The sequence below is a fragment of the Zosterops lateralis genome (assembly GCF_965231275.1).
Source record: "Zosterops lateralis genome assembly, chromosome: 15".
In the NCBI taxonomy this organism is placed as follows: domain Eukaryota; kingdom Metazoa; phylum Chordata; class Aves; order Passeriformes; family Zosteropidae; genus Zosterops; species Zosterops lateralis.
Window position 1 is genome coordinate 14,029,797 of NC_139775.1, and position 27,934 is coordinate 14,057,730.

At 45.3% G+C, this 27,934-nt stretch overlaps 2 protein-coding genes across 6 annotated transcripts in view; one reads left to right on the forward strand and one right to left on the reverse strand.

Moving 5' to 3' along the window:
* Positions 1 to 27,934, forward strand: part of CDIP1 (cell death inducing p53 target 1) — a 100,418-nt gene that overhangs the window by 33,189 nt on the left and 39,295 nt on the right. The window lies entirely within an intron of this gene.
* On the reverse strand, positions 593 to 27,925 carry SLX4 (SLX4 structure-specific endonuclease subunit). 5 transcript variants are annotated; one of them, XM_083872262.1, is made up of 18 exons: positions 27,809 to 27,877; positions 26,481 to 26,581; positions 25,425 to 25,486; positions 23,282 to 23,384; positions 20,893 to 21,582; positions 19,905 to 20,144; positions 18,959 to 19,133; positions 17,371 to 17,586; positions 16,211 to 16,425; positions 14,999 to 15,312; positions 13,237 to 13,522; positions 11,900 to 11,988; positions 8,766 to 8,912; positions 7,339 to 7,508; positions 4,157 to 6,588; positions 3,209 to 3,311; positions 2,573 to 3,007; positions 593 to 1,967 (listed from the first exon to the last, which is right to left on the reverse strand). In XM_083872262.1, exons 5-18 carry the CDS (start codon positions 21,254 to 21,256, stop codon positions 1,604 to 1,606), a joined length of 5,550 nt encoding a protein of 1,849 aa, XP_083728388.1. In that variant the 5' UTR covers positions 21,257 to 21,582; positions 23,282 to 23,384; positions 25,425 to 25,486; positions 26,481 to 26,581; positions 27,809 to 27,877; the 3' UTR covers positions 593 to 1,603. The 5 variants fall into 5 exon arrangements, with proteins under 5 accessions (XP_083728388.1, XP_083728390.1, XP_083728389.1 ...); XM_083872264.1 differs by lacking the exon at positions 26,481 to 26,581 and having other exon boundaries at positions 19,905 to 20,084; positions 27,846 to 27,925; XM_083872263.1 differs by lacking the exon at positions 26,481 to 26,581 and having other exon boundaries at positions 11,900 to 11,982; positions 27,846 to 27,925.

A 27,934-nucleotide genomic window follows, 5' to 3' on the forward strand; every position in this document is an offset into this window, starting at 1 on the left:
GGCCCCCCAGGCCCCCGTGCGCCTTCACGGTGCTCCCCATGCTCTGTGTTGTTGCAGGAGAAGAGCCCGAGCGCCCGGAGCTCTGCACGGCCCCGCTGCCGGTGCCACGGCTGCTCCCGGGAGCTGCTGCAGCTGCTGCGGGACAACCGGGCCCTGCTGAGGCGCTGCCTGCGCCAGAGCTGCCGGCACGGCCCGGAGCCCGGGGGGAAGAGGCGAAGGCGGCTCGGCCCTCACAAGAGCAGGAGGAGACTCCACTTCTCGCCTCTGCTCTGAGCCTGCGACTCCAGCTCATGTCTGGCCTTGCTGGACATGGCAGGGAACGTGTGACCAGTGCCGAGCCCGAGCACTGGGATGTTCCCACTCATAGGTGTTAGGAACCCCCAGTTTTATTAGGAAAATAGGTTTCCCTGAAGTCTTTTCTTCCCCTAGTTGAAGTTTTTCATAGTTGAAGTTTAGGTATTTTAGGCATAGTCTTCCCAGTGGTGTTCTCATTCCCTAGTTGAATCTGGGAAGAGTAGTCTAGTTCAATAAAGTTCTTGTTTTCTATACAATCCTGTGTTTGTTTACTGTTCCATATGAGAATGGACAGGATTTAAATTGTTTATTGTACATAATATAAATCAAAAGTAAATTCTGTAGTAAAAAAAAAAATGTCCAACATACACAAAAATATATAGAAATCTGCCTTCTTTTTGTGTTGTTTCCATTTTTCAGTGAGCCTTTGCACACTCAGAACTGCTAGAACACACAGAAGTCAGAAGTTGCTGTGAAAGTGAATATATAAATTATGACAGTTTAGGGTCTAAGCCTTTTCAAGTAGTCCCAGACTCTTTGCACCTTTGACCAGTCCAGTTTGGAAATGGGACTGATCCAAGCAGTGGGTTTAGCTCAAGCTGGAAGAAGTGCTGAGAAGTTCCAGTGGTCAATTAAATATTTCCTTAAAGACATCTCTGCTGGGGCCCTTCCTGTGACATGGGGTGTCAGGCGCACTTTTGGGAGATGTCACAAAGGGAACAAACCCCTGCCCTGTTCTGCAGCCATTTCAGAAAGCCAGATTTAGGAGTTTTAGTAGAGATTGCCAAGTGAAGCAAGAAAAAAAAGCCTTTTATGTATTTCCACAGCATTCCCTGCCTTAAAAATCAGCAGTGCAAACAAACTGTGCTGAAGAAGTGAAGATGGAAGTCAGAGAAGTGTAAACAGGCAGTGCTTGACAGAGTGGATTGAATCCTGGAAACGTGAAGGGTGAAACATTTCACAGCCCAAATCCAGGGAACAGGTCCTGGCACGTGGCACTGAGGGAAGCACCAGCACAAAGTTGGGGGACCTAAAATCTATTATAAAAATGTAAAGAAAAGGCACAAGAGTCAAACTGGGTGACAAGAGGTTGCAGGTGAGCTGCGTGCTGGAGGCAGGGCAGGCACGGGGCGTTTGTGCAATGGGAGCAGAGGGCCGGCCCTGGGAGTGCAGCTCAGGCCGGTTCTCCAGGATGTCACCTGGGATCAGGCCACAAGGAGCAGCAGTGCTCCACCCATGGCCTGCTGCTGGAGCACCAGCTGGGAACGGGCTTTCCAGCTTGGCAGCAAGGCCTCCACGAACGGAATTTTCAGCGGGTAGGAGTGGGTTTCACTCGGTATCGCCTTCTCTGTTTTCTGCTCTCCTTCCTTTTCTGTACCTGCTCTTTCCGGGCTTTGGCCATAGTAGATGTGATGCACTGAGAATCCAGAAAGTTCAGCAGCTTTGCCTTGGAAATTTTAATGCCATTCTGTTTGAGCTCTGCGTGCAGATCAGCCAGCTCGATGGGCTCGTAGAAAAGAATCCTGTTGTACAGGGCTGTGTTTGAGAGGATGTAGCACCTTACTGCCTCCAGCTTTTCCTCTTCCCGAGCTGCTGCTTGAGATGCTGGAAATTCCTCCTCCTCCTCCTCCTCCGATGCAAAAGCACAGGTTTCAAATCCATTCACAAAGGAACTAAAAGCAGGATGAAACAGACCAGAGGTCATGAAAGAACAGGCCAACAAGGATAGGACCAGAGCTCCCCAAATCCCTGATAGTGAAACCTTGTGACTTCCCTCTGTGGGATCACAGACCCTGCACTACCAGCATCCATAAAATGAATGAAGCAGAACGTGGCAGGGCTTCTGCAAACTTCCCATCCCAGCCAGGACAGCACTGGTCCAACTCACCCAGCCCAGAGCTGTATGGAATTTCTGGCTCCTGTCCCTTCTGTCCTGGCAGGTTCTGCCAAGGGGTGCTGTCCTGTCCTCTCCCAACTCCAGCTGCAGGTTCTTAGGCAGCACAAAGTGCTCTATGTCACTGACCTGCAGACCAGGCATACCAGATTTGGGCCTTGCTCAAAAGCAGCCCTTTTATGTTCTGAGAATAGCCCAGTGGGAATTAGACTGAATATCCAAAGCCTGTTTCTTTTGTAGGAGTGTGCTGATCTCCATGTGACACACTTAAGGAGGTGACGGGGCCACTGTAGGCCAGAGGGACACTCACCTCTGTTTGCCTCATTCCCACCTCATCTCTGTCCTGCACCCCTGAGTGTTTTGTCTGGGATTTTACTGTCTCACCTCTGTGACCCGAAGGAGATGTCACTTCCATCCACCGAAGAACCTGCCGACTCCTGGGATGCTGGGAGCTCCTCACCATCAGCCGCCAGTGACACAGATGGCCTTTCCTGCTCTTTGGCTCCTTCTGGGTGATGTGTCACTTTAGTTCTGGGTGCGGCATGGGATGCACCATCAGCCTCATCCCCAGGGAGCACTGCAGAAGCCTTGGAAAGCTGCTTCCTTTTTCCCCCAACCCTGGAAGCACCAGCGCGATTCCCGCCCGCAGCCCGGCCTGCCCTTGGCTGCCTCCGCCCCTTGGCCGGGGACTTCTGTGGGAGGGGCTGGGAATAGGAGATTTCATCCTCAAAATCAGAGTCCCCGTTCCGGTGAGTGTACTGGAATATCTCCTTCAGCTTCAACACCATCTGGCGTTTTGGGAGAGCACGGACACCGAATCTGAAAGAGAAGGTGGGAGTTTAGGTTACAATAACATTGCACCTTCCACTGTCACAGCTCAGCAAGAGGAAGTGTAGCTGGAAAAGTGTGATGTGACCTCAGAAAGCACTGGCTGGAGCTTCACCATGGTTTCCCTTCTTTCACACTACCTGCCAGCAGGTTCCTCTTGTAAAGAGCCATCCTGGGGGAGGCAATGCTCACCTGCTCAGCTCCTTCTTCAGCTGCGGGGTCTCCATGATGGAATAAGCTGGCATGGGTGTCATTGGAGTGCTGGGGGACCTGTTGTTCTCCTGACAGGAAGGTTCTGCAGCAGAATGAAATTACTGTGTTGAGAATCACTATGGAAAGGACTTAAAATGGCTGGTAACATCTCCTCTTAGTGGCAGAAATCTAATATTATCTAATAATTGTTTAATAGCAACTACTTCCTTATAAGCGGCTTTCGTTATTACTCAGCTTCATATTGGATAGAACAGTCAGCACTTTCCCCCCGCCCAGCCTTAATCAGGATACTTGGTTTTCATTGACTTTACATCAGAAAACAGTTTAAACTGGGTCATATGTCACATCTGAAAATGAGGCCATTCTGAGCTTTGTTAGAACAGGCAACATTTAGAAAGCAGTTAAAAACTATGTGTAATGGTTTCACCACTAAACCACCACACCATGTTTATTGAATTCCATGCAGTGGCCTTTCTGCCAGGGAGGGAATTTCATAATAGAGACTTGATGCATAGAAAATTGAGCAGATCAAGCTACTGGGGTCTGGAGTTAGAAACTGATTTAATGATAGCAGCTTACTGACACTGTGAAGCACGGCCAGTCTCACACATCGTGTTCTAATCACCTCTTAAACAAATCATAATTAATAATATATTTAATTAGATACTGCAACATCAATTACATCAATCCACTGGCAAGCAGACTGGAGCCTGTGTCTTGTTCTGTTTTGGTGGTTTTTTTCTCTATCCATGAACCCACAGCTTCTGCAAGGAATACTGTCACTGCCAAAGGACTGGTGACAATGAAACATGCACAGCTACACTCCAGGAATCCCACATTTAGACAGGCTCTTTCCCATAAGATAATCACTAAAATAAAAGCAGATTAACCTAGCCCAATAAATCTAGCATTAATACAAGCTCTCACCAGGAGTCTTGACAGGGTCTGTCCGACCAGCCCCTGCTGCAGCTGCCAACCTCTGAGACAGAGGAAGAATCTCTGGAAGTTCATCTTCCTTCTCTTCTCCATTCCAGTCATCCCAGATTTTGGAGTCCAGGTAACTGGCTCTGCTGCCCACTGATGAACATGGCTCAATAGGGCTCTTCTCAGGGCACTGCAAAGTTATTCTCCTGCCAGCAGGACTTCCTTGGAGAGGGGTGCTGCCCTTAATTCCCTGCACCTGGACTGGGCTGTCCCCCTGCTCCTGCCAAGAGCCAGGGCTGGGGCTGCTGGCCACACTGGTCTTTGCACGGCTGACCCGGCCGGAGTTGTGGCTGTCACCTCTGGCTGGTGACAAATACTCAACGTGCCAGAAGTCATCAACAGGCATTGGGGGCTCCTCACACAGCAGGACACTGCTACCCAGAGAAGGCAGACTTACTTCCCTGTCACTGTCCTCCAGCTCAACCACACTGATGTTGATTTTATCTTCCAGTGGCTGCTCCTGGCACAGAGGTTTTGCCAGTGTAGGTAAACCTGAGATATTGGCACATTTGCTTTCCCTGGTGTGGCCAGGGGAGAGGAGAGCTGGATCTATTGGAGAAACTGGAAGGGAGTTCTTGGAAAAGGATTCTGCTGCTGGGCTGCTGGGTGAACTCTTTTCACTAAGTGAGTTCTCCATAGGCAAATGTTTGTCTGACAACCTTGTTTCATGAACTTTTACTATATTTCCAGTCTTTTTATGGTTACTATTACCTGCTGCTAAGTTCTTTGTGCTGAGTTTAAATCCTGGTCTCTTCAAAGAATTTATACTTGTGACCTCAGTCTGTGTTGAGAAGCTTGTGCTTTTGCTCAGAAATGGTGTTCCTGGCACAAGCCAGGAGCTGTCTGTGCCTGGAGACATTTCATTACTGAGCCTTTTCCCAGGGCTCGGGTTTGGACTCTCTGTGATCTCTGTACAAGCATCTGTTTGTCTGCTGAGAGGAGATTCAGGAGACACCTTTACATCACCACTTACACACACTCTGTCTGTACTGCCACATGAGACCTGGGCTGATCTCTGCTCTGTTTCAGGGACTGATGAGTTATGGTCAGGTTTTGGTATCTCAGGACCTTGTTCCATGTCTGTACACTTCACATGCCCAGGGATTTCCATTTTCTTCAGAGCAGAGTCAGACTCTGGCAACTTCTTGCTTGGTAACTCCATTTCATCATCAGAAGAAGATAAAACAATAACATCACTCTGAGCTGCAGCATCATGAGTCCTTCCTGGTGATGGCAACACTGGGACGTGTGTGTACTTGTTTGATTCACTGTGAGGAAGTTCTGCTGGAGAAACTGTCATCTCGTTTCTCAATGCAGCACCCAGCTCCTTGGATTTCTGGGAATGTATTTCATCAGATGGGAATGATTTTTCCATTTTGTTTCGCTTTGGTGTCGACACGTGTTCCCTGGCAAACTTTCCCTCTAATTTTGGAGATGCAGGTGAAGAGCCAAGAGCAGGAAAAAGGGACACATAAGGCTGGGGAGTTGGACTCCCACAAAATCCATTCTTACAGGGAGAGCAGTCTTTTTGTGACTTGCTGAACAGAAGTGAATCATTAAGACCAACATGTTTTTCACTAGGGGACTTTCCTGATTCTTTGGTAACTTCTTTCACTGGGGAAGGCTCACAGTGATCCCCCTGAGAGGCAGCAAACAAAGGTTCATAGCTGTCATTTATATCAGCATCACCCTGGAAACCAGGAAACTGCTCTTCACAGTGATCTGCCTTGTCATGTGAGACCTGAGATGACCTGGAATCCTTCACATCCTCACATCCCCCAACAGTCCCTCCTTCATTAGCACCATGGGATGTTCCATCCCATTTCTGAGGTTCACTGTGGTGAGGCACAATAGTGGTCTGTGGATCATTCATGCTCTTGCACCTATTTATATTCTGCATCTCCTCTTCTTGTGCAGACAAGTCACATTTAGATCTTTCCACACCATTGCCATCCCTCAGATCTTTGAGGCTGTTGCTTACTGAAGCAGATTCAGGTCTCTGTACCTCTTCCTGCTCAGTTTGCTGATTTGTACCTTGGACTGCCTCAGTGTCACTCAGTGTTCCCTCACTCACCTCTCTTTCACCCTGAGCCATCTTTCTTTGAGTTGCAGCAAACTCATAGATTTCCTCCAGCTCTTGTTCTCCCACCTCACTGTCATCCTCCTTCTGACACTCAGGGCTCAGCATAGCTTCTTCTTCCTCATCTTCACCCACCCACACTGACTTCAAGAGGTCTTGGAAGTTCTCAGCTCTGTCCTCACAGTCTTCATCATCCCTCACAGAGAGAAGATCATCTTCTGAATCCACTCCAGAGGACACCTGGCTCTCTCCAGTGTTGTTTTCACACTCTGCCATCAGTTCCCTCATACCAAACCTGCAAGGGTACAATAGTAACATTAGTATTTCCTCCTCCCTCATTTGGCTGTCAGATCACTTTTGTGAGCTTTGTAAGGAATTTACATGAGGATGTTGAGTTGAGTTTCCTAAGATGTACAAGATCCAGTGTACTCCTAAAATTCCAAATACCCTTTTCAGTTGTCAGTCAAATGAAAGTACCAGGCACATTCTTCCTTTTCTGTGTTTGAGACTGACTACACTAAATCCCCTTGGCAATGGGAAAGTACCATGGAATGGCTGGGGCTGGATAATACCTGCCATGTGCAAGATTCCTGGCTTTTTGGAGTGACAGGGCACCTCTCTATATACATTTGGCAAGCCCCAACCATGTCCCACCCATACCTCAGCAACTGCTCCTGTTTCAAACTCTTAGTGCACGCCTAGGACCACAACACACCATGACACAACACATTAAAGCCTGAGCAGCCAACACTTTCTACAAGTGTTGTTCAGATGAAGTGAGAATCATACTTAGAAGTTGGGCTCATCATCTTCAACATCAGCTGCCAACAGACATCCTGAGATAAAACTCAGCCAAAGACTGCTGAGCATATACTGAACACAGAAACTCTCATACAGGTTGGATGTCCTTATGTGCAAACTTAATTTAAGATGTAGCAAAGGACCATGGAATTTGTAAACCACTAAAACTGCAACAGAAGCTCTCAAACTGGGGTCTGTGTGGCTGAAAGCCTCAGGGGCTCCAAAACATGCTCAGGGTACACACCTGGCAGCCAGAGCCTGCAGCTGGGGCTGCAGCCCAGCAGGGAAGTTGGTGTCAGCAGCATAGAGGTACCTCAGGAAGGCAGCCACAGCCTCGGCCGACACGTCGCTCAGCAGCACCCGCTGCATCGGTGCCGCCCCGTCCTCCTCCACCAGCAACCCCTCGCTGTGCACCTGGGGCAGGGAGAGCAAAGGCTGTTTGCTAAAAGAGCAACACAACACCTACATTCATTCTTGTTCCCATCAGCTCCTTCCATCCACTCCTGCCCAGCCTCAGGACCAGGATGCCAAGGCAGGGCCAGTTACACAGAGTTCCCTTTGGAACAGGCCTTCCTGACCCTGTGGCTGTTAACTTTGTTTAACTACTTGCCTTAGTTGTTGGGAAAGATGAAACAGGAAAAGCTTACAAATATGATTGCTTGGCAAGAGATTCTGAAAATATAAAACCTGTGAGTGAAATAGAAATGAAAGCCAGCTTTGAGATGTAGGCATGGCAGGCAGGAGGACGGTGATTATCTGGAGATGGGTTGAGTGATAGTGAACAAAAGGACACCGAGGGACCCAAGGGTGTAACCCCACCAAGGTATCAGAGAAAAGATAGATAAGAAAGCAGTGTTTAGAGTTTGGAATATAGAGTGATATGGTAATATAGCAGTTCTCATAGGCTGTATGCAAAGTCTGTAGGTTTTTTATCTCGTGCCAGTTGGCTACTGTAAATTAGAATATTCAACACAAAAGGAGATATAAGGTATTGTAACATGGACCTCTCTCTCTTGCTCTTACCCTCTTGCTCTCTCTCTCTCTTCCCCTCTCTCTTTGGGGCATCCCTTCAGCCAAGGCTGGTGGCTGAAGGCCAGGCCCTTCTACCCACGACCCTTACAATAAAAGGGTTTAGTTTTGCAATCAAATTACTTCCGAGCCAAATTTCCATCTACACCTCTCTATATGAGCTTTATCTGGTCTGTTCTGAATTTATCTGGAAGCTGCACAGGAGCAGGCTGGGAGCTATTCAGCCTAAAATGCTCTGGGAACATAAGAACTCCTTCACTAGCCTTGCAAAAAGCACAGTCAGTGCAGGTACTTCCAAAGCAAAAATGACAAAACCTCTGTGTAGATTATTTAAAAGTACTTCCCAGAAACTTCCTATTCTCTGCTCACACTTCCCAGCCTGGGTTACAGGCTGGACACACCAAGATGGACAAGGGATCCTTAACTCCCCATAGCCTCCCTGAACAGGATAAAGTAGCACATCTTTCACCACCTTGTCAGGATTTATTCTGGTTTCCTAAGCTGAAAAAACACTGCAGGTCCTGAGGCAGCTGCCATTAAGCCCAGCAGTGCTCTGGGCTGGTTTGGGGCACTGGCTGGCTGTGGGAAGGGGCAGCCTGGACTCTCCTAAGCAGGAGCAGAAGGAACAGCAGCAGCACTCACAGCCTGAGCCGCCGCCGGACACCGCGCGTACAACACGAACAGGTGGGCGTAGAGGACGTCCCCGCTGTCCACCTGGAACTGCACATCACTCAGGTGGGGGTTGTTGACCATGGCACCGAAATCTTGAGCCAGCAGCCCCAGAGAGGACTAGGACACAGAAAGAACACAAAGACAGTTAAGTTACAGCTGTTACTTTCCTAGAAAAATAAGAAGGGAGTAACCCAGTTTATTGGCATTGCTGTGCTGTGGGCCCAGCCTGGACACGCCACCTCTGCCTCCTGAAGATAATCATCAGCTTTATGAACTTCAGGTCCTCCACAGGATGAGAAGACAACCCTAACAGACATTCCTGCTTTGTTTTCCTCCACTTTTTCACAGCCTGCCCACGGTGGAGAAAGGGCAGTTGTGTTGTATTCTGCTGTACTTGTGTCACAGCACATTATCACCCTCAGATCTCACCACACGTTTCCTGCTGTGGTCTAGCCACAGCCTATAGCTGGCCTCTTGATCTACTCCCTCCCACCACAATTTTAGGAAACTGTAACTTCCACTTCAACAGACTTGAACTCAATTCCCTATAATCAGGGTAAGAGGAAGACTCAGGAGGGGGTAATGAACTTTTCTTCTCTCTTTTCACTGTCTGGCAATGACAGCTGAGAAGAGCAGCTCTGCAGACAAGGGGCCCCCACAGAATAAAACTAACATAGGCATTCAGTTCAAAGGAATTTATGAGCATGCTACTGAAACCTCTTTTGTAATTCCCACTCAATTAAAAAAAAAAAAAAAAAAAAAGAAACACAACTTTTATTATCATTCTAGAACCCCTGGCTAGAATTTTGGGGAGGGCTGAGTTACCTGTGGCTGGTTATAGTGACAACAAGGTCAGGCTTGGGGTACGCTGCCAAAGACAGCAAGGATGGCAGGACAGCTCCTCTGGAGCTGCTCCCAGGTAATCTCCTGAAGACTCAGATCCCTCCTAGTGTTGCAGCTCTGGAGGTGGTCCTGGAGTGCTTCAGAGAAGTGTGAAGCACCCTCAGATCACAGCTGGGTTGAGAAACAGCCTGACTGCACGTGGAAACCAGGTTATGGTTAACACCATAATCATCGACCTTGTGCTTTTCAAACCAACTGCAGAGCTGAGGAACTGCAAGTTTTATTCCAGGAAACATCTGCAGGAGATGCAGTTCCACCTGGAACAACACAGCTCTTCATTTTCTTAGCAGGTTTCCACATTAGCAGTGGGCTGTGGAGAGCCAACCTTTTGACTTGCTCCAAGCAGCAGGAATTAGCAGCACACACTGGAACACTTCTCCCAGCCTCCATAGGTGGGCTAGGGAACATTCTGCATGTCGTGGCAGTGCTGTGGACTGATCTCCAAAGGGAAGACAGGAAACTCAGTTTGGAAACTAATCTGACTCTTCTTGCTTTCTTATTCTTGGCAGGTGGGATACCTGTGAGCCTGCTCTGGGGCTGCCAGCAAACACAGGCTCGCCATGCGACGTTCCAGGCAGGGAGCCCAGAACAGTTTTCCTGCTGGTGCTAAAATTATCAATCAAAAATGGGGAAATTAAACAAGGCCAAAAACCTCCTGGCTGCTCCATTCTCTGTGCAAGGCAAAGAAATGGCCAGAAGACAGCTCTGAGCAGGTATGAGCTGTGTGTCGGAGAACACACCAGAACATTCTCTGCTGCTGAGGAGGAGACTGGGACTGGACCTCACTGATGTGACTGAGGGTCTTCAGCACAGGGGACTTGTTATCAATGCAGTGAGTGCATTTGCATGGTTACACTGTTTGTGCTCATATAAAACACAAATCTCTCCCACTGGCAATCCAGCTCTTCAACAACACTTCATTTGCTCAGGAAAACAATAAGGGAAATAGACTCTGAAAAAACAACTATACTGGTTTTGCTGGGAGCAACTGAGTTTCAACAACAGTGTGCAAACAGTTTCTGTACTGCTAAAGGCCTCTGGTTTAATAGAAAAACATAACAAAGCCTTTTCCTGCTAAGGATAATTTTTTTAATACCCCCGAAGAATATCTAGAGTTTCTGGACCAAGTAGCTGGGATGCTCAACTTTAATACCAATTCTCACCTCAAGGAATTGTTTCTTTTTAGAAGTCTCTTAATCCTTTAAGCACAATATGAAAGTATGTTGTCAGAGTATCAAAATTTATCCAGCACCAAAATGTACTTCCTTTCAGGGCATGATTATTTATTATCCAACAAAAGATAGTAAGTTTCATCAGATAAAGTGGAGGATGACCTTGGTAAGAAAATGAATTAGTTTTATTTTGTATGAACTTCAACTGAATAAAACTGATTATTCATTCATGGAAAATTACACGTCCTCTGGTGCATGTGTGATAAGATGACATCTACAGAACACCCCAGGCTTGATACAAAGTCATCTGTGACTTACTAGGCTGTGTTTCTCACTCAGTCACCATAGAGCACACACTCATTTTCAAACTAGATCCTCTGTGTTCCCACAATTGAGAGTTTTCTACACCAAACCCTTTAAAAGCTCAATTAGCAGCAAAAACTGCTCATCTTCCATGGCCCTCACAACATTCCATTGTTTATCAGGTTTGTATGCCAGGATTTAGTACAAGTCAACCAGTCCTTGCAAGAATTCTCCTTCCCACTGCAGGACACAGCATGGGGAGGAAAGTGCCAGAGGAGGAAGGAGCTCCATTCAGAACCACCCAGAGCAGGGTGTGTGAGCCCAGAGAGGGCAGCAGCAGCTCTCCTGGGCTGCTGCCAGTTTTCTCCTGGATAACCTGGGCATTAAAGCAGTGTACTGCCTAACATGCTGCAGCTGCATCCCAGCTTCCTACCCCCAAACACAACTCTCTGACTTGCACAGCCTGGCCTTCTGTTCCCTGGCACTTAAATCATCTATCAAGTGGGACAAATTCTGAAAAATCCCCAGGCTCTTGTGGGCTTCAGTGGAACACCCCAGGTTTGCTGATCTCACCTGTGCCCATGATGAATCCTCAGTCACTGTGAACCTTAAGCGCCACAGAAAGGAATGGGAAATATTCCACACTTCTTTGAATTGCACAAATGCAACAGCTTTTTAAAATTGTTATAGATGAATGTATAGAGTGGGAAAAAAGTTTATCCTTACTCTTTTACTGCTGCTCCTGAGGAGGCTCTTCTCCTTGGATGGGGGCACAAAGCCACTATGTGGAGGATCACTGGGAGTCAGTTCTTCTCCTCAGGGAAGAAAATGCACATCACAAATCACATACAACTTCCTTGTGAGATAGAATGATCTAAGAACTCCTAAGAGGATCCTTGCTGTGACAGCTGCTATAACCAGGCTGGCTGGCCTGAAGGCTCAGCCTCTCCCTCATGCCTTTTTGCAGGGTTTGACTCTGGGTTGTGACAGGCTGAGGGTACCTAAGCACCATTTCACTGTTATTTATATACATTAAAGGGTCAGGAACCATTTGCTGCAGTTTAGCAGGGGGAGTGAGGATTATTATATCCATGTGCAAATGCAGACAGATGAGCTTAGGAACTGTGTTCTCTTTCATAAATGAACAGGAGACACAATAGATTCTGCTAAAGAGCCAGAGCACTTTAAGGGGTACCACTGCCCCTGAAATGTGCAGTTGTGCACCACATGCACCTGTGACTGGGGACATTAGAGAGTTGCCCACAGAGGAATTCCAGGTGTTGTGTTTTTTCAACCCTGAGTAGGCAGAGATAAACTTCAGGTTTGTGTAATCGACGTCCAACACAAAATCATCCCTCCTGTGCATCTCTATCATCCGACTGTCTCAAGACCTGAAAAGACAGTGCACAGAACAGAAAGGCTGTCCAGGTAGAATCGTGGAATCACAGACTGGTTTGGGTTGGAAGGGGCTTTAAAGCCCATCCAGTTCCATGGGTAGAGATACCTTCCACCATCCCAGGCTGCTCCAAGCCCTGTCCAGCCTGGCCTTGGACACTTCCAGAGATCCAGGGGCAGCCACAGCTTCTCTGGGCACCCTGTGCCAGGGCCTCCCCACCCTAACAAGGAAAAATTTCTTCCCAATATCTAATCTAAATATAACCTCCTTCAGTTTGAAGCCAATTCCCCTTGTCCTATATGTCCTTGTGGAAAGTCCCTCTCCAGCTCTCCTGTGTGCCCAAGATAAAGGAATGAAGACTTTGTTCCAGCTGTTGAACACATCCAGGCTCCTTCCTGGTGGAAAATACTTTGATATCTTTAATTTTAAAATAAAATTTAGTATATGCTGTCCAGGGATTCTCTTAAAAGCTGGGATTTATGAATCATTTCAGAAACATCAGGTTGATTGTATCTACATCTTATTGCAGGAAAATGTGCCCCCACAGTATCACCTCTTGGATCAACACCAACAACCTGTGGGTGCTGCCATGGCTCTGACTCAGTGCAGCCACAGTCTGGCCCTGTGTAGCTGAAGGAACCAAGGGCACAAAGCTGCCAGAACTTACCTGGCTGCTCTGCTGCCTGTGACACCTTGCCAGTGTCAAGGTTCCACTGTGTAAGGGTGAGTCCTTCCCTGGCCAACTCCACCAGGTCCTGCAGGGTCTGAATGTCCTTCTGGCTCGGGGATAAAAGCTGCCCATGTCCTTCAGGGCCTGGCTTGGATTCATCAGAAGTTTGGCCTCCAAACTTATTTGTGCAAGTGGGTTCCTGAGAACTGAGGTGAGGCTGAGTTTGCTGGGATACATCTGGCTGATGAGATCCCACTGATGGCTGAAGGTTCTCTGGCTCATTCTGATCAAGTGAGGAGGAAAAAAAGACACCAATAAATTAGCTCTTGTATTATGTATTTGCAGAGCTCAGAGTACAGTGTCTACTTCATACTCCTGAAACATCCATGAAGGATCACAGAGCATTGCTCAGGTATAGGGGGTTCTGAGGAACAGCTCTCTGCAGTTCCATGAAGGACTCTCCAGAGATAAGACAGCTCTGAACAGAAGAAAGAAAACTACAATGGAAAATGCAGAAGAGTTGTTTTCTCCAGGAGCATGTCAGTGCAGGCAACTGCCAAACAGGGAGAAAGGATGAGGGAATTTATCCCAATTCAACATCTAAATATTTCATTATAGCTGCAGTTCCTGGAAAAAGTCACAGCTGAAGCTCTCCAGGTGCTTCTGTTCTGAGTTCTGAAATGCTTTTGCAGTTACATGTAACTAAATCAAACTTTCATCTTGGAGTGGGTATTTTCCAGGTTTGGTCTTCATCTCAAAAAATAATTTTGCTTGTTTATTTCTAAGTAAAAATAGTTCAGTCATTTCTGTGAATGGAAAGAATCAAAGGAAAAAACACACTCTTGCCATGATTTTAAAGACATTCCTGCTTTTTATTTTTAAACTTCTCTGGCAGTTTTTGGCTTGAATGAAAGGTCAAAACTTCCTAGAACAGAGTCCCTCCTCTCCAGCCTCAACCTGCAACAAGCCAGAGAAACATTGGGCTTTGACTAGGGAAGAAATACTAAATAAAGCACCTAAATATGCACAGTAGATTTTGAACACGAGCACTTCAAGAGAAGAAAGAGGGAAGAAAGAGAAGTGATATTCTTCTTGGAGAAAAGAGACTGAAAAAGCTTTGTCTCTTTCTGTGGACATTTTTTATAAAAATACAAGGCATTGGAAGAGGCAGATCCAGGTGGAACCAAAATGAAAGAGTGGAACTGAGACCTGGATCAAAGCTCACAGGCACCAGGAGGCAGTGGGATGCACAGGGAAAGCCTGAGTGCAAATGCTTTGCTGGACAACTCCAGGCACTCTCACCTTCTCTGTGCCAGCAAATTTCAGGTTTCAGTTTAAACTTTTTTCCCCAATCCTAGCTGAGTGCAACATGGGCAAAGTTCACACTAGAAATGATCAGAAAGAAGTGCCAAGTACAAAAACAAGAGTAAGGCTGTTGTAAATATGGAAAAACTAAGGGCACAATGAACAGGATGGGATCCCTTTACTCAGTACTCTCTGTTCCCATCCCTTTTATTTTCTGAAAGCTCAAAAACCATGGTTAACATGAGCCTTGTTCTCCTCTCCAAATGGCAGAAATGAAAGTCCAAGATACTCAAACCTGACTGTGTAAGAGCAGGGGAGAACAGGTCATGGGCAGTGAGTGTGCAGAGAGAGAGGATCACTGGTTTACATTCCAAATGAAGAATCAGAAGGAATATAGAGCAAGTATCAAGAACTAGGACACACACATATCAGAGCAAGGACAATAGAGCCCCACCTGCACAGGTTTCCAGGGTACAATAGGAGGGGTTAAGGCTGCAGTGTAGAATGATTCGGGGTCACAGGGTCCTGTCAGAGCACTGATCTTCCATAAAAAACACTCCTTGGCTTTGGACAGTGGCAGGAGCCAGGCTGCTTTTTCAGATTCATCCTCCAGAATCCTACTAATGGGCAGCTGAGGGGTGGGAGGGAATTCCACCTCTTCTGTCAGCATCATAGCTACTCGCTCCTGGATCCTCTTCTGGGCCTTCTCTGGGTCCTGGAGCAGCAGTGGTGGAGGGGCACTGGGGCCTTTTCTATGCCTTTTCTTCTCTTTAAAAAGAAGAGGAACCCAGATAAGTAAACAGCTGAACACACAGGGCAGAGGAGATCAACACAGCAGCTTCTTCAGTGCTGTAATCAGTGAAAAACAAAAGGCACGGGAACACAATTCTTTAAGTTTGTACAGGTAGTCCAAAACCTCACATGGCCCTTATGGGAGAAATTAACTCCACCACTAGACCCATGAAGGACTCCTTTTCTTGTGTTCTGGTCATGGGTGATATCAAACCACAGCTCACACAAACACTGGGGAGCTTTCATTTGGAAATCCTGTGTCTTATGACCTTTGCCTTACTAATGCCCAATCCCAAATGCAGCTGGGAGGACCTATGGGATGGAGCAAGATTGTGAAGAGTGAAGTCTCCCCTCTATAGAGCTCTCAACCCTCTCCCCTGGCATTTGTTTGCTTTTCTAAACCCTTTTGCACTCTGAAATGGCAAGGCCCTGCTCAGCAGCATGTACTGTACACAGATGGCCCTGCAGAAAGGACAAAATTATATGAGATAACGCTGAAAAAGCTGCATGAATCCAGGCTGCAGCAGGAGGAATAGGAAAAGAATCTACTGCAGGATAAATAACCACCATATTTTCAAGTTATTTCTCCTCACTTCCACAGTTTACAAGAAACAACACCTTAAGACTGTTTTACAGATTCAAAACAACAAACCAGTGAAAAAAAAAAGCATAAGATTCCTGAAACCCAAGAACATCCTGCAGTCATTCTTGACTGCAGCTGGATACTGCATATTGCTGAAGCTCTGACAGCTTAAACAAACCAGAAACAGGGTTGTTCATCCCTCCTGTATCCAACAGGGAAGTTTTGGTGGAGAGCAGCCATGTTACTCCTGCAATAACACAACCTCAGACACCAACCTGCCCTAACACATACCTGATCCTGGCTTCCATTTGATTGGGAATGCAGCCACTGGTTTCACATTTTTAACTGATTTTGCTTGTTCCTGCTTTTCTTGCTCCAACAGAGAGCGTGACATTGCCATGGCAACCTGCAAATCTTCATCCTTGAGCTCCATTTTGGGCCTCTTCTGTGTTTTCCTCGAGTCCTCACTGGAGGGGCCTTTCCGCTTTGCCCTGCTGGGCTGATTGCTGAAATCCAAGAATGCAGCAGGAAGCCCCAGTTAATGTGACTGGATCAGAGACAGCAAACACTGAGCACTCCAGAGCAGCTGCTCCATTTGCTCAGAGAGATTCCCATGTCAAGCATAATAAAAACCATTCAGTACTTTCTTTCTCCTAGCAGAGAGCAAAGGATTTCTTATCATTCATGGAATTTAGAGCAATTTAGAGAAGTCTTATTTTGGGATGTAAGCATCTGCTATCTCTACCCTGAATGACTTTTTCTACCAAAGGGGAACAAGCAAGTTGAAGCAGGGAGAAAAGCAGAACACCAGAAAATGCTTTCTCACCCCTCTGCTTCCACAGGGAACAGGCAATGGTCCTTCCTTGGCACAATGCGACTTATGAGCCCCTCCACAAATTCACTCAGGCCTCACTTCCTGCACTCTGAGGATTCTGCTCAAATCCAAAAGAGCAGCTCTGTACCAATCACATTCCAAAACATCCCATCTGCTTCCTCCTTGGCTCAGGGTGAAAGGATGCTCCCAGGACAGCCATGAGCTGAGGAGCTGAGGCACTGGCACCACAGCTCTCAGGAAAGGCTCCATGCTCATACTCTGTGGTTCGCTCAATAAGCTCAAACACCCCATTCAGCTTTACTAAGCAATTGCCTCACAGAGCACAAATCATTCTGACAAACCACTGCAAGTGGAAACCACTTTATTTACTCCCCATTCTGCTCCTGCTTGCTGGCTTTTAAAGTCATCCACCACCTGATCTCTTCTGAGGGAAATTAAGATGAATTCTCCAACTGACTGCCACATCCTCCTCACCTGGTACTGGATCATGGCTCTACTTGAGCTGCTCTGGGCTCAGGGTTTGCCCAGTGTGTGTGTCAGCCTTGCATTTACTGCTCCTCCAGCACCTCTCAGGTAAAAGGAAGCAAACAACATTTTTTTTTTCCTACCAGCTTACCTAGGACACTGAGGAGCTGCATCACCAAGTGTGGCCAGCTGCAGCTGCACTGCCTGAAGAAGCAGATTAGGAGGCACATCCATCTCCACAGCACAGCGTTTCAGGTGACTGGCTCTGCTCTGTGGGGTCTGGAACTGCTTCCCACAGATGGGACACTCAGGGACCACTGGTTTGCTGGAGGATGACATCTGTGCTTCTTCCATCTCATCCAGGCACCTGGGAGACAATGGCAAGCTTACCTATGGAGACTTTAAAGGGCCCATGCTAAGATTGAAGCCATTAATATATTAATAATAATATTAGTATTGATGCCTTAAGTTTCAGCTTTCGTATTTTTCAGATTCTATACTCTATTAGTATATAACTCTGAACTTCATATAAAGTGTTAGCAAGTTCTCCTCACAGTTTAGTTAGACAAAACAATCCTTTTTTAGTCTGAGGACCAAAGACGCCGTTGCAGCTTCAGGCCCAAAAAGTAAAAACAACAGTGAATTGAGGGGAGCAATCTGGGAAGACAGGACTTCATAACCTGAAACTGTAATTGGACAATTAACCCCAATACGTAAATGGACTCAAACTTTAAAAAGTGTGAAAACTCGTGACCCATCATCCATCTTGGGTGTAGCCTCTCCTGGGCTCTTGTACTGCCCAAGGTGTATCCTTTGAAGGCCTTTTAATAAATACCTACTTTATTCTATTCCTTTAACTCTGTCTAGCCTCTGTTCCAGGTAGCCTATCAATTGATATTACTATTGATATTATTAATAGAAAGCACAATTACTTATAATATTGGTAACAGCCATGAATATCCACTTAAGACACAAGAACTATGTGCCCACCACTGTGATGAACACAACATGGAACAATCATGGAGATAATGGTCTCAGAGGCATAGGTGCAAACAAGCCTGAGCAATGGGAGCCACTTGGTAACATGATGTAGGACTGGACAGTTTACATCACTCCTGCTTTCTGGAAGTGCTTGAATTAAGAATTTACAATCATTCAAATGTGTTGTTTCTGATACTTTCTCAACAGAAAAGCACAGTTTCAATTTCCAAAGAGTTGCCTGTACATAATATATTGTGTTTGATTTTTATCACTAAGGAAATCGTTAAATGAAGGACAGTAATTTCAATTGAGTCATCTCATCTCTCTGAGTAGCATCACATTCTCCTCAGCAAACAGCTCAGACACAGTGACATACCAGATGTCCTTAGATGAATTTTAGCAAAACACAGCAAACACAATTTCATTGGCTGAAATCAGAAGATCTCAAAATTTGCATTAGGGAGTCCTCACTAATGGAATCATTAAGGTTGCAAAAGATCACCAAGTTTTAAGATCACCTTTAAGCTCCTCTACCACTGCTGCTAATGAAAGCAGATTTGGCCTGGCCACACACATGCAGATGCCCTGCAGGGCAAGGCAATCAGCCTCTGCTTTCAAATCAAAATAACTCATTAATTTAAGCCACAAAGGTAAAGACTGTTATGCAGAATCCCTGCTCCCATGTTCCTCCCTGGCTGGGCTGACTGAGGAGCCTGTGGGAGGCTGGAAGGAAAGGACAGGTCCTGCTGCTGTTTGACCTGTTGACGTGCTGCTCTCGTCGCAGGGTGTTCATGGCTGTGAGATCCTTCTGGCAGATCTGACAGAAGAACAAGCCTGAATCCTCCAGGCTTGCCAGGGCTTCCTCCTTGGATTCCTGCTGGAGAGCCAAAGCCAGAGCACTGTCGTGTTCCACGGATGGGAGATGGTGGGAATCTGGCAAAGAAGGCAGAGATGATGTAAGATGGAAAACTAAATTCTCTGTGCAAGGTGAGAAACTCTTACATTGTCATTATTAATTAAACTAAACACCCAAAAATTCATTGCAATTATTCTCTTGTATCTTCACACCTGATTTCTCACCAGAAAAGGTACAACCTGCTCCTTTCCAACACTCCAAGACTGGACCAGCCCAGGAGCAGGAGGTGACAATTTGCTCACAGTGCATCACACGTCAAGAGACAATGAGGGGACAGTTTTGGCTGAAGTTTCTGGGGAGAATATGGAATTTTATACATCAGATGTATAACACATCAGATTTTCATGTCCATGCAGAACCAACAGGGGCTTGATCTATACAGAACCAAGCAGAGTAAATTTGCTGTGAATTCAATTTATCAACACAGAACATATCACCTTAGACACTGCCTGGAGGTGTAACAAAGATGAGGCAACCTAAAAACTGCCTAACACTGTCCCAAGGGAAGGAGGACCAAGTTCACTGGTCCTGTTGAATTTCAGCCTGTTTCCAAAAAGACAATTATTCCTCTCTAATTTACATGAGGTTAATCCAACTTTAGGGAAGAGCTGGGGGAAAAAGTATGGATAATCCTTTAACAAAGTTTTCTCAGGGATCTGGAGTGATTTGCACACCAAGCCACTCAGCCAGCCAGGAACAAAGCCCTGGGATCCAGCACTGCTCCTCAGGCAACCATTCCTCACCAGGCACTCATTCTGCACTCCCCAGAGCCAAGGGGAGACACTCACCATCCTCAGGAGGGTTCTGCTCCTGGCTCCTGGCAGGGAAATCCCCTCTGGCTGCAGCCTTTGGCAGGCTTCCATCCAAGCTGAGTTTCAGCTGCTCGGGTGCCACCCTCTTGAACTGCTGCATTCTCTCCACCACCAGCTCTGCCACCCGAACCTTCGGGGTAGGTGAGGAGCAGGTTCCTGCAGGAGCAGCAGGAAGGAAGGGTAAGGTAGTCTGGGAACAGCCACTTGGAGGATTTACTAGAGGGGGGAGAAAACACCAGTTTTACAAGGCAGTTTTAAACACACACTTAGAGCTACTGGGAGGCCCCTCCCTGAGCCAGGCTCAGTCCTGCAACAACCATTCTTGGGGAAGTGAAGAATTTGTGTAGCCACAATAGCAACGCTGGGGTTCTGTGCTACAGGGGTTTTCAGAGACCTTTGTATCTCTTTTACAGGCAGGAATATTAAGGAAGCCTTGGAAGGCAGTCCCACAGCCCTGCTCTTCCAGCATTCCCACCACACTATGGCCCATCCCTGAATGATCTAATTTATCAGTTTAAGGACTTCCATCAATGGTGACTGCATTCTGGCCATCATGTTTAACAGCTACTGAAGGACTAATCCTTTATGAATCAATCCAACAACTTTCCTAACTCATTCATGTTTTTGCCCTTGACAACATCCAGTAACAATGTCACCATACAGTGAAGAACTGAGTGAAAATCCACCACAATATACTCTGAGCTTGCTTCTAGATGATCTGAGAGTATTTTTCTCAGTTCTGATACTGCAAAAAACAGTGAACAATGACTGGTCAACAAACCACTTTGTACCAAGGCTTCACCTTACTGAGGGACATCTGCCTAGGTTAAACCCATGTAAGGAACAATCCTGCTTCCAACAGTGCTAGTGTCCCCTCCACATGGATTTCTCAAAACCTTCACTGAGCTACAGAGACCTTCCAGTCCTTGCCTATCTTCTGTTTGGACAATTTCAGGTCACTCACCTGTCAGAGACCTCTGGCTACACTCAGAGGTCCCTGTGCTCAGCTGGCTGGAAGGGAGAGGGCTTCTTGCTCCATCCCCCTGTGTCTCACCACTACAGGCTGCAGCATCACCATCTTCTTCATGCACCAGCGTTTGCTCCTTTGAACCCAAAGCTCGAGGCAAGTTTGTTTCCTTCACTGCTGGTAAGTGATGATGGGTTTGGCTCTCAGCAGCAGCTTTGCCTCTTCTTAATTTGCTTCGTGTTGTGGTGCTCTTTGGCCTGTTCTGAACCCTCTTTGTTGCCTCAGCATCCCCAGCCTTTTTCTTTGCCCCATTCAATATATTTGCCCACAACTCTTTAAAATCATTGTCCTGTTCATCCATTGGCTTTGCAGTAACACTGTGAGGAGTGGAGGGCAGGGGGGAAACACCAGAATCAGTTCAGATGTGCATCAGCCCTTCCAGCACCTCAGAGATGTCCATCCTCCAGACTCCACTGAGGTCAGCAGTGGGCACTTCCAACAGTTCATTCTTCCACACTCAATTCACATTCAGCAGAGCATGTTTTCTCTCCAAGGAGCTCACCTGCTTTCACAAGCTGGCTCTTCAGAAGACTCTGGGCCATAAGTTAGGCACCTCAGTTTGTGCAGGGCACGTGTAGGATCACCATGGTAAAGCTACAGAGCTTCAGAGAGACACTTCTGAAAACCCTGAAACAAAGAAACAAAAGCAGGTGGTCATGCAGGATGGTACAGGCAGATGCACTGTGGGACAAGGTGTAAATTGCTGAAGGAGAAGAGAATTTGCATTAAATACTAAGATTAGAAACTGCACATGCTGACCCCAAACAGTGTCCCTGTAATTGTACTACAGACATGCCCAAGCCACATTAGCAGAGGAGAGATTTTAAAACAGGGATCTGATAGGGAGTATGTTCTTGTCTTAAAACTCTGGGTTTGGACTGTCCTTTGGTTATACACATTCCTTATATTTGTTTAGCACAAAACCAGAAAATGCAGCAGGAAAAAACCCCATCCTTCAGCTCAAGCAGTGATTTTGGAGTGTTAAACTCTGCTTTGGGACACTACAGTTCCAGAGAGAAGAGCCCAACCTCATTTGGAAAAGTAAATAAATGGAGTTTCTGGAATTTGAGAAGGGGTTTTAGGACAAGTCAGAGAGCAATTCCATTAACCATGTTTGCCTTTTCTCTCCTCTTACTTCCACAGTTTCTCACCTAGGATTAGCTCTCCTGCTCCTGCTGAATTCTTCCCTAAGTACTCAATAAACCACAGCACTGACCATGTTTCACAAACTGCTGTCACATACACAAGGTGAACGGACTAAATAAATGGTATTTTTAAATTCATTTCTTAATTTTTTCAGCTACAACAAGAACAGCAGTATCAGGCAGGGATTACCTGGAACAGCACTGGGTACAATGTCCAGATGGAAATGCCATCAACTCCCAGGCAATATTAAAACTAGAGCTCTATTTTTACATATTTTCACTGTCCCCTTCTTCCTAGCCCTGAGTTCATGATGGTTCTGGATATTTCACCAGGGGTTTTATATCACTCCCAAAACCTCCTTCTTTCAAACCTAAACCAGAGTGTTTCACTTGGATTGGCAGCAGCTGTGGTCCAGTTACTCCAGTAAAGCTCTGGGCACAGAAAAACTCAGCAGGAAAAACACATGGGAGATTGTTTTCTCAAATGGCTTGGCTGCAGACATGAGAGGCTGAGGAATGCTGGTTACACACTCCCGTGGGTCAGCCTTTCCTATAAGCAATTACAGATGTTAATGGATTTATTTATTTTAAACTCAGGCTCCAGACCTGCAGAGGACTTTGCTGTGAATCTTGGAGTAATTTTCTGTTAGAGAGGAACAGAAGTTTTATGTAGCTGGTTCATAAATTTACTTTTTCTGGACAGAGCACTGGTGTAGTTACAACTGTAAATTGACCATCTTCTTCTAAGGAGGAGACAGCACATGGAGAAGTCCCAAATCTCACATCCTACATGGCTTTAAATGCCTCAGAAACATCTGTACTGCTGGATTATTTATGGTGAGTTCCTGATATTAAACTTTGAAACAGATCAGCATTTGGCATTTGCTATCAATGTTCAGTGTCCCAGACAGATCAGACACACCTATAATGCAAAACTAAGAATTTATCTGTACTACTCCTCCCTTTCCAGACCCACATTTACAGAGGTTCCTGCTCTGTTCAACATCTCAGTATTTCTGAAGCTGCTGCTATTGCTGCCCCTAACAACCAGCTTTGGCACCAGTTTATTGAGCTCAAAAGGTAATGGCTTTGAAAGTAATTTTATTCAGTATAATATTCAATTCATTTTGGAAGATTTTAGGACTCAACAAATCACAAATAAAATAATCAGCAGCACTTACCTGTTTGGTGAGGTGCCAAATCTATAGCCCAGCTGTGCCCTTCAAGTAAACACGGATCAGCAAAATGGTACAAAGCAGGACTGGTAAGAATGAAAGATGGAACCTGGAGAATGGAGGGAAAAGGATGGATTTAGTGTATAAATGACTGTTTTTGATGATAATTTATACCATTTCAATAGGTATTTGATAGGAGCCTACAAAAAAGATGCAGAGGGACTTTGGACAAGGGCCTGGAGTGACAGGACAAGGGGCAAAGGCTTCCCACTGCCAGGGAGTTGGATTAGATGGGATATGGGGGAAAAAATCTTCCCTGTGAGGGTGGTGAGGCCTTGGCACAGGTTGCCCCATCCCTGGAAGTGTTCCAGGCCAGGCTGGACAGGGCTTGGAGCAACCTGGAATAGTGGAAGGTGTTCCTGCCCACGGCAGGGGGTGGAACTGGATGATCTTTAAAGTCCCTTCCAACTCAAATTATTCTGTAATTCTAGGATTTAAAAGTATGCACCTATTACATGCCTTCCATTTACTGCCTTGTAATTACTTAGTTAAAGCATAAAACCCTGAAAAAAAAAAAAAAAAACGAAAAAAAAAAAAAAAAAACGAAAAAAAAAAAAAAAAAAAACAAACCTAAAAAAAAAACCAGCTAAAACATCTGTTACCCTCCCACTTTTCAGAGCAGCCTTTCTTTTAACCCCCTGAAAACATTTTTCCAACCTGACATGCTCTCCAACACACAACATTTGGACCTTTGCTGCCTTACACTGTCTGCCTGTTCCAGGAACAATTCTCCTGCCATTTCAGCCTCCAAGAATATGTCATCACTGTGGCTACAACAGTCCATCAGTGCTGGGCAGGCCCCACAACTTGCACACAGCAAATATCACCTCCTCTCCCGAGTACCTCAGGACATCTCCTCCTCAATTCCTCATCTTGGAAGAAAAAAAAATCATTTTATATTTCCAAAATCAGCAAAGCGCCTTGGAAGGAATCTTTTGTGTTTCACAAGAAGTGCTAAAGGAAATGGGATTATTTAATATTAGAAAGTGAGGCAAAAACAAAATCTGAATTATTGTCTGGGGTCCCCAGCACAGGAAGGACATGGACCTGCTGGAGTGAGTCCAAAATAAGCCACCTTTGTCCCCTTTCCCTCCCTCCAGCTTCACCTCAGTCTTCAGAAATCAACTAATTGCCAGGGCCTGGATGATCCTGGGCCACTAATTGATGGATTATGGGATGCACCATGTTGGGTTGGCACTGGAAGTTTCATCACCTTCTCCTCCTTTTGTGGAAGCTGCAGCCAAAATCTGAGGGTTAGTGATAAAACTTCCAGCCAAGCCAGACCAAATACTGCAAAAAGGAAGAATTTCTGCAGTGGTTTTTTTTTTGTTGTTTGTTTGTTTTTGTGTTTTTTGTTTGTTTGTTTGTTTGTTTTTTGTTTTGTTTTGGTTTTTTTGTTTGGTTTGGTTTGGTTTTTTTGTGTGGTTTTGGGTTTTTTTGTTTTTTTTTCTGGCAACCACACCACAAGGAGATCTTCAGGGATTCTTCCAGACCAAATCTTGTATTAAAAAAATCTTTCTACCAGTTCCTGCTGGAGAAGAACCTACATGTCAACAGTGTGAGAAAGCACATTATCTCCCATCCTTTTAGAGATTCTTCACTAGAGTCTGTTCTCTGCACTAACACCTTTATCACCACTTTATAAACATGACACTGCATCTGTAAAGTGCAGGGTCTCTGTGGTTGCAAAAGTGCAAAAAAAATAACACTGAGGACAACAGGGTTTGTTCTTTGAGGAGAGAATAAGTCTAAGTGCAAAACAGGAATCCAAAGAGGGCACAACTCTCTTGTCCTGGTCTCCCAGTGCCAGAAAAAGGTAACAAAACCAGACACAGAAAATAGGAAATGAGAAATTAATTAAAATCTCTACAAACAAGGGAATGTCAGGTAGGAAAATCATACTGAGATTCCAAGCAATCTTATCAGGGATCAGCATCAGTGTCCACCAGGCAACAGCCACTTCCATATCTGATATCCCTTTAATCCTCACATTTCTGTTCAGGGATACACCTCCCCCTGTTCACATGGCAAAAGCATTTCATTAAAAAAACCTATCACATTCTAGACAGAATTTTAAATCATTACTTACACAACAAAGTGTGTCCCTCTACCAACACGTCTCCAGAAGAGAAAATTCACTTTGTGTCTCCTCTGGAAGGATAAAGGGGAAGTGAAGAGAAAAATAAAAACTAACGGTCACTCAGGTGCAAATGCCTCTGGTTTTATGCAAACACAGCAGCACATAAATCACAAACAGAAGCAGCTGCTGATGCAAAAATCAAATTGGTTTGACTGAAAACAACAAGTTATTAATTTTAAGAGAGTAATACAACTGATTTTAAGGATTGAATAAAAGCATCTCAGTAGAGACCTCCAAAAAATCAATAAAGAGAACAACACTTGATTAAAACTCACTTGGTTTTCAGAGAAAGGAAAGTAATCAGAGTGATAATAAAAAACAAAGATGTAAAATAATATCATGGTGATGGAATTGGATTCTGAATACAAACAAATAATATAAACAATGCAATGGATTAAAACCAGGAGGTAAAATTATCTTGTCAGAAAAAAAAAAATCTTTCAAAAAAGACCTTTTTTGGTGTACATGAAAACCAAGAAAAAAAAACCTACCCAGGCCACTACATCAAACCATGGAACTGTTAATCCTGCAAATACTAAATATTTCCATAATATCCATCCCCTGATGGTGCTGAAAGCAGCCTATTTTAGGAGCAATCCACTGAAAAGCAGCTGCTGAAGGTGTTTTCTGTCAACAGAATCAGATAATTTGCAAGCAGAAGTCACTGTGATTCTTCAAAAAGGACAATTAAGGAAATAAACACTCATCTTACAGACTGAGCTCAACACCAGGCTGATAAAGAAAGGGCTTATAAGGGAATTGGTGAATAAAGAGGGATAATAAAATTAAGCCAAATCAACACAGTTTATAAAAAATCCAGACCTACATTCAGCTAATAATGAGAACTCTCTGTGTTATCTGAGGGGTAATTCCTCTATAAACCACTAAAGGAGCATCAAGGGACAAGATGATTAATGAAAATCCAACAAAATCAATACCAGGCATTCAAAATTATTAAAATGCAGCGAGATAAGTTTCAAAATGCAGCTGCAATTGAGCACTTACATTTCTAGTGCCACCCCGCAGAAATTAACTCTGCCTGTCCTGTTTTCCTGCTCTTTACCTCAGGAAATGAGTTGGGAGAGACACCAAACACCAGGATAAAGCTGTCAGAAAAGGGAATCACTGGACAGCCCATCATTGTTCCAAACCACAGTGTGATTTTGTCCCAGGTCCTCACTCCACCCCAACAGGGATAATTGTGACCATGTCAACCAATTCTGTTATTTTGTAGGTCAAGAATGCAGCAGTGATATTTGTGGCAAGAAGATTAACTGAGTAATTAATGAAAAAGTAAAAATTAAGTAACAACACTCCCATATTAAACATTCAAGCCATTCCTTTCCAAGGAGGCAGTGTTATTCTGAAGCACACATTCACTTAAAATAAGGTCAATTTTACTGATTTTTTTCCCCAAAATCATGTCTTCTGATTTGTGATTATGTTGAAGCCAAATATCAAGTGAAATTAAACAAAGTATCTTGGTTTCTGTAAAACAGGAAGGTGCTCTCTGTGAAAAGGTGACCAAACTCATCCTGGATTTCTTCAGGTGACCTGATAATGCATCTTTTACACTAACACTTCATTAATTTTTAACAATGAATAACTTGCTCTCAGCTAAAATCACACACAAGAGCTACACTGAACCCCTCAACACTCTGCAGGTCATGAAAATTGACCCAGTGGGAAAAGCAAAGAGTCAAAAGAACTTGAGGTCCCTTTTGTTTCAAATGTAAAGCTTATGGTAACAATTATTTCACTTTCTGTTTCCAGTTTGCCTCTGTACTGGTGTCCAGATAACTGTTCTAATTCAAGCACCAAAATCAAAGGGGAAAGAAGGGACCAGGACAGGAAGAACAGTATTTTAAACAGATACAAAAGCCAAGCATGTCAGGGCCTTTTCTTGTAGACAAAAACCCAGTCTGTCATTTTCGAGAGTTCATACAGAGCAACAGCCAATGTCATTGCCTTCAGGCTTTACTGGAGTCACACTGTTTTTGCCCAACTGTAATTTTGGCTTTACGTAAAAGCTCCATGGTTAAAATAAACACCTGGGTGTCTGCAGGTTCAGGGATCAAGGGCTGTCAGTAAAGCAGAGGACACGGCAGGCCCACATCACAGAACTATGGAATGAGGCTGGAAGAAACCTCAATGCTCATCCCATTCCCACCCCCTGCCATGGGCTGGGACACCTTCCACCATCCCAGGGTGCTCCAAGCCCTGTCCAACCTGACCTTGGACACTTTAGGGATGGGGCAGCTGCAGCTTCTCTGGGCACCCTGTGCCAGGGCCTCTCCACCCTCCCAGGGATGAATTTCTCCTCAATATCCCACCTAACCCTGCCCTGGGGCAGTGGTGAGCCATCCCTGCCTTGTGCTGTGGCTCCAGGCTCTTGTCCAGAGTCCCTCTTCACCCTTCTGAATATGCTCTTCCTTGTGCCCCTGAGCCTGGAAACAACA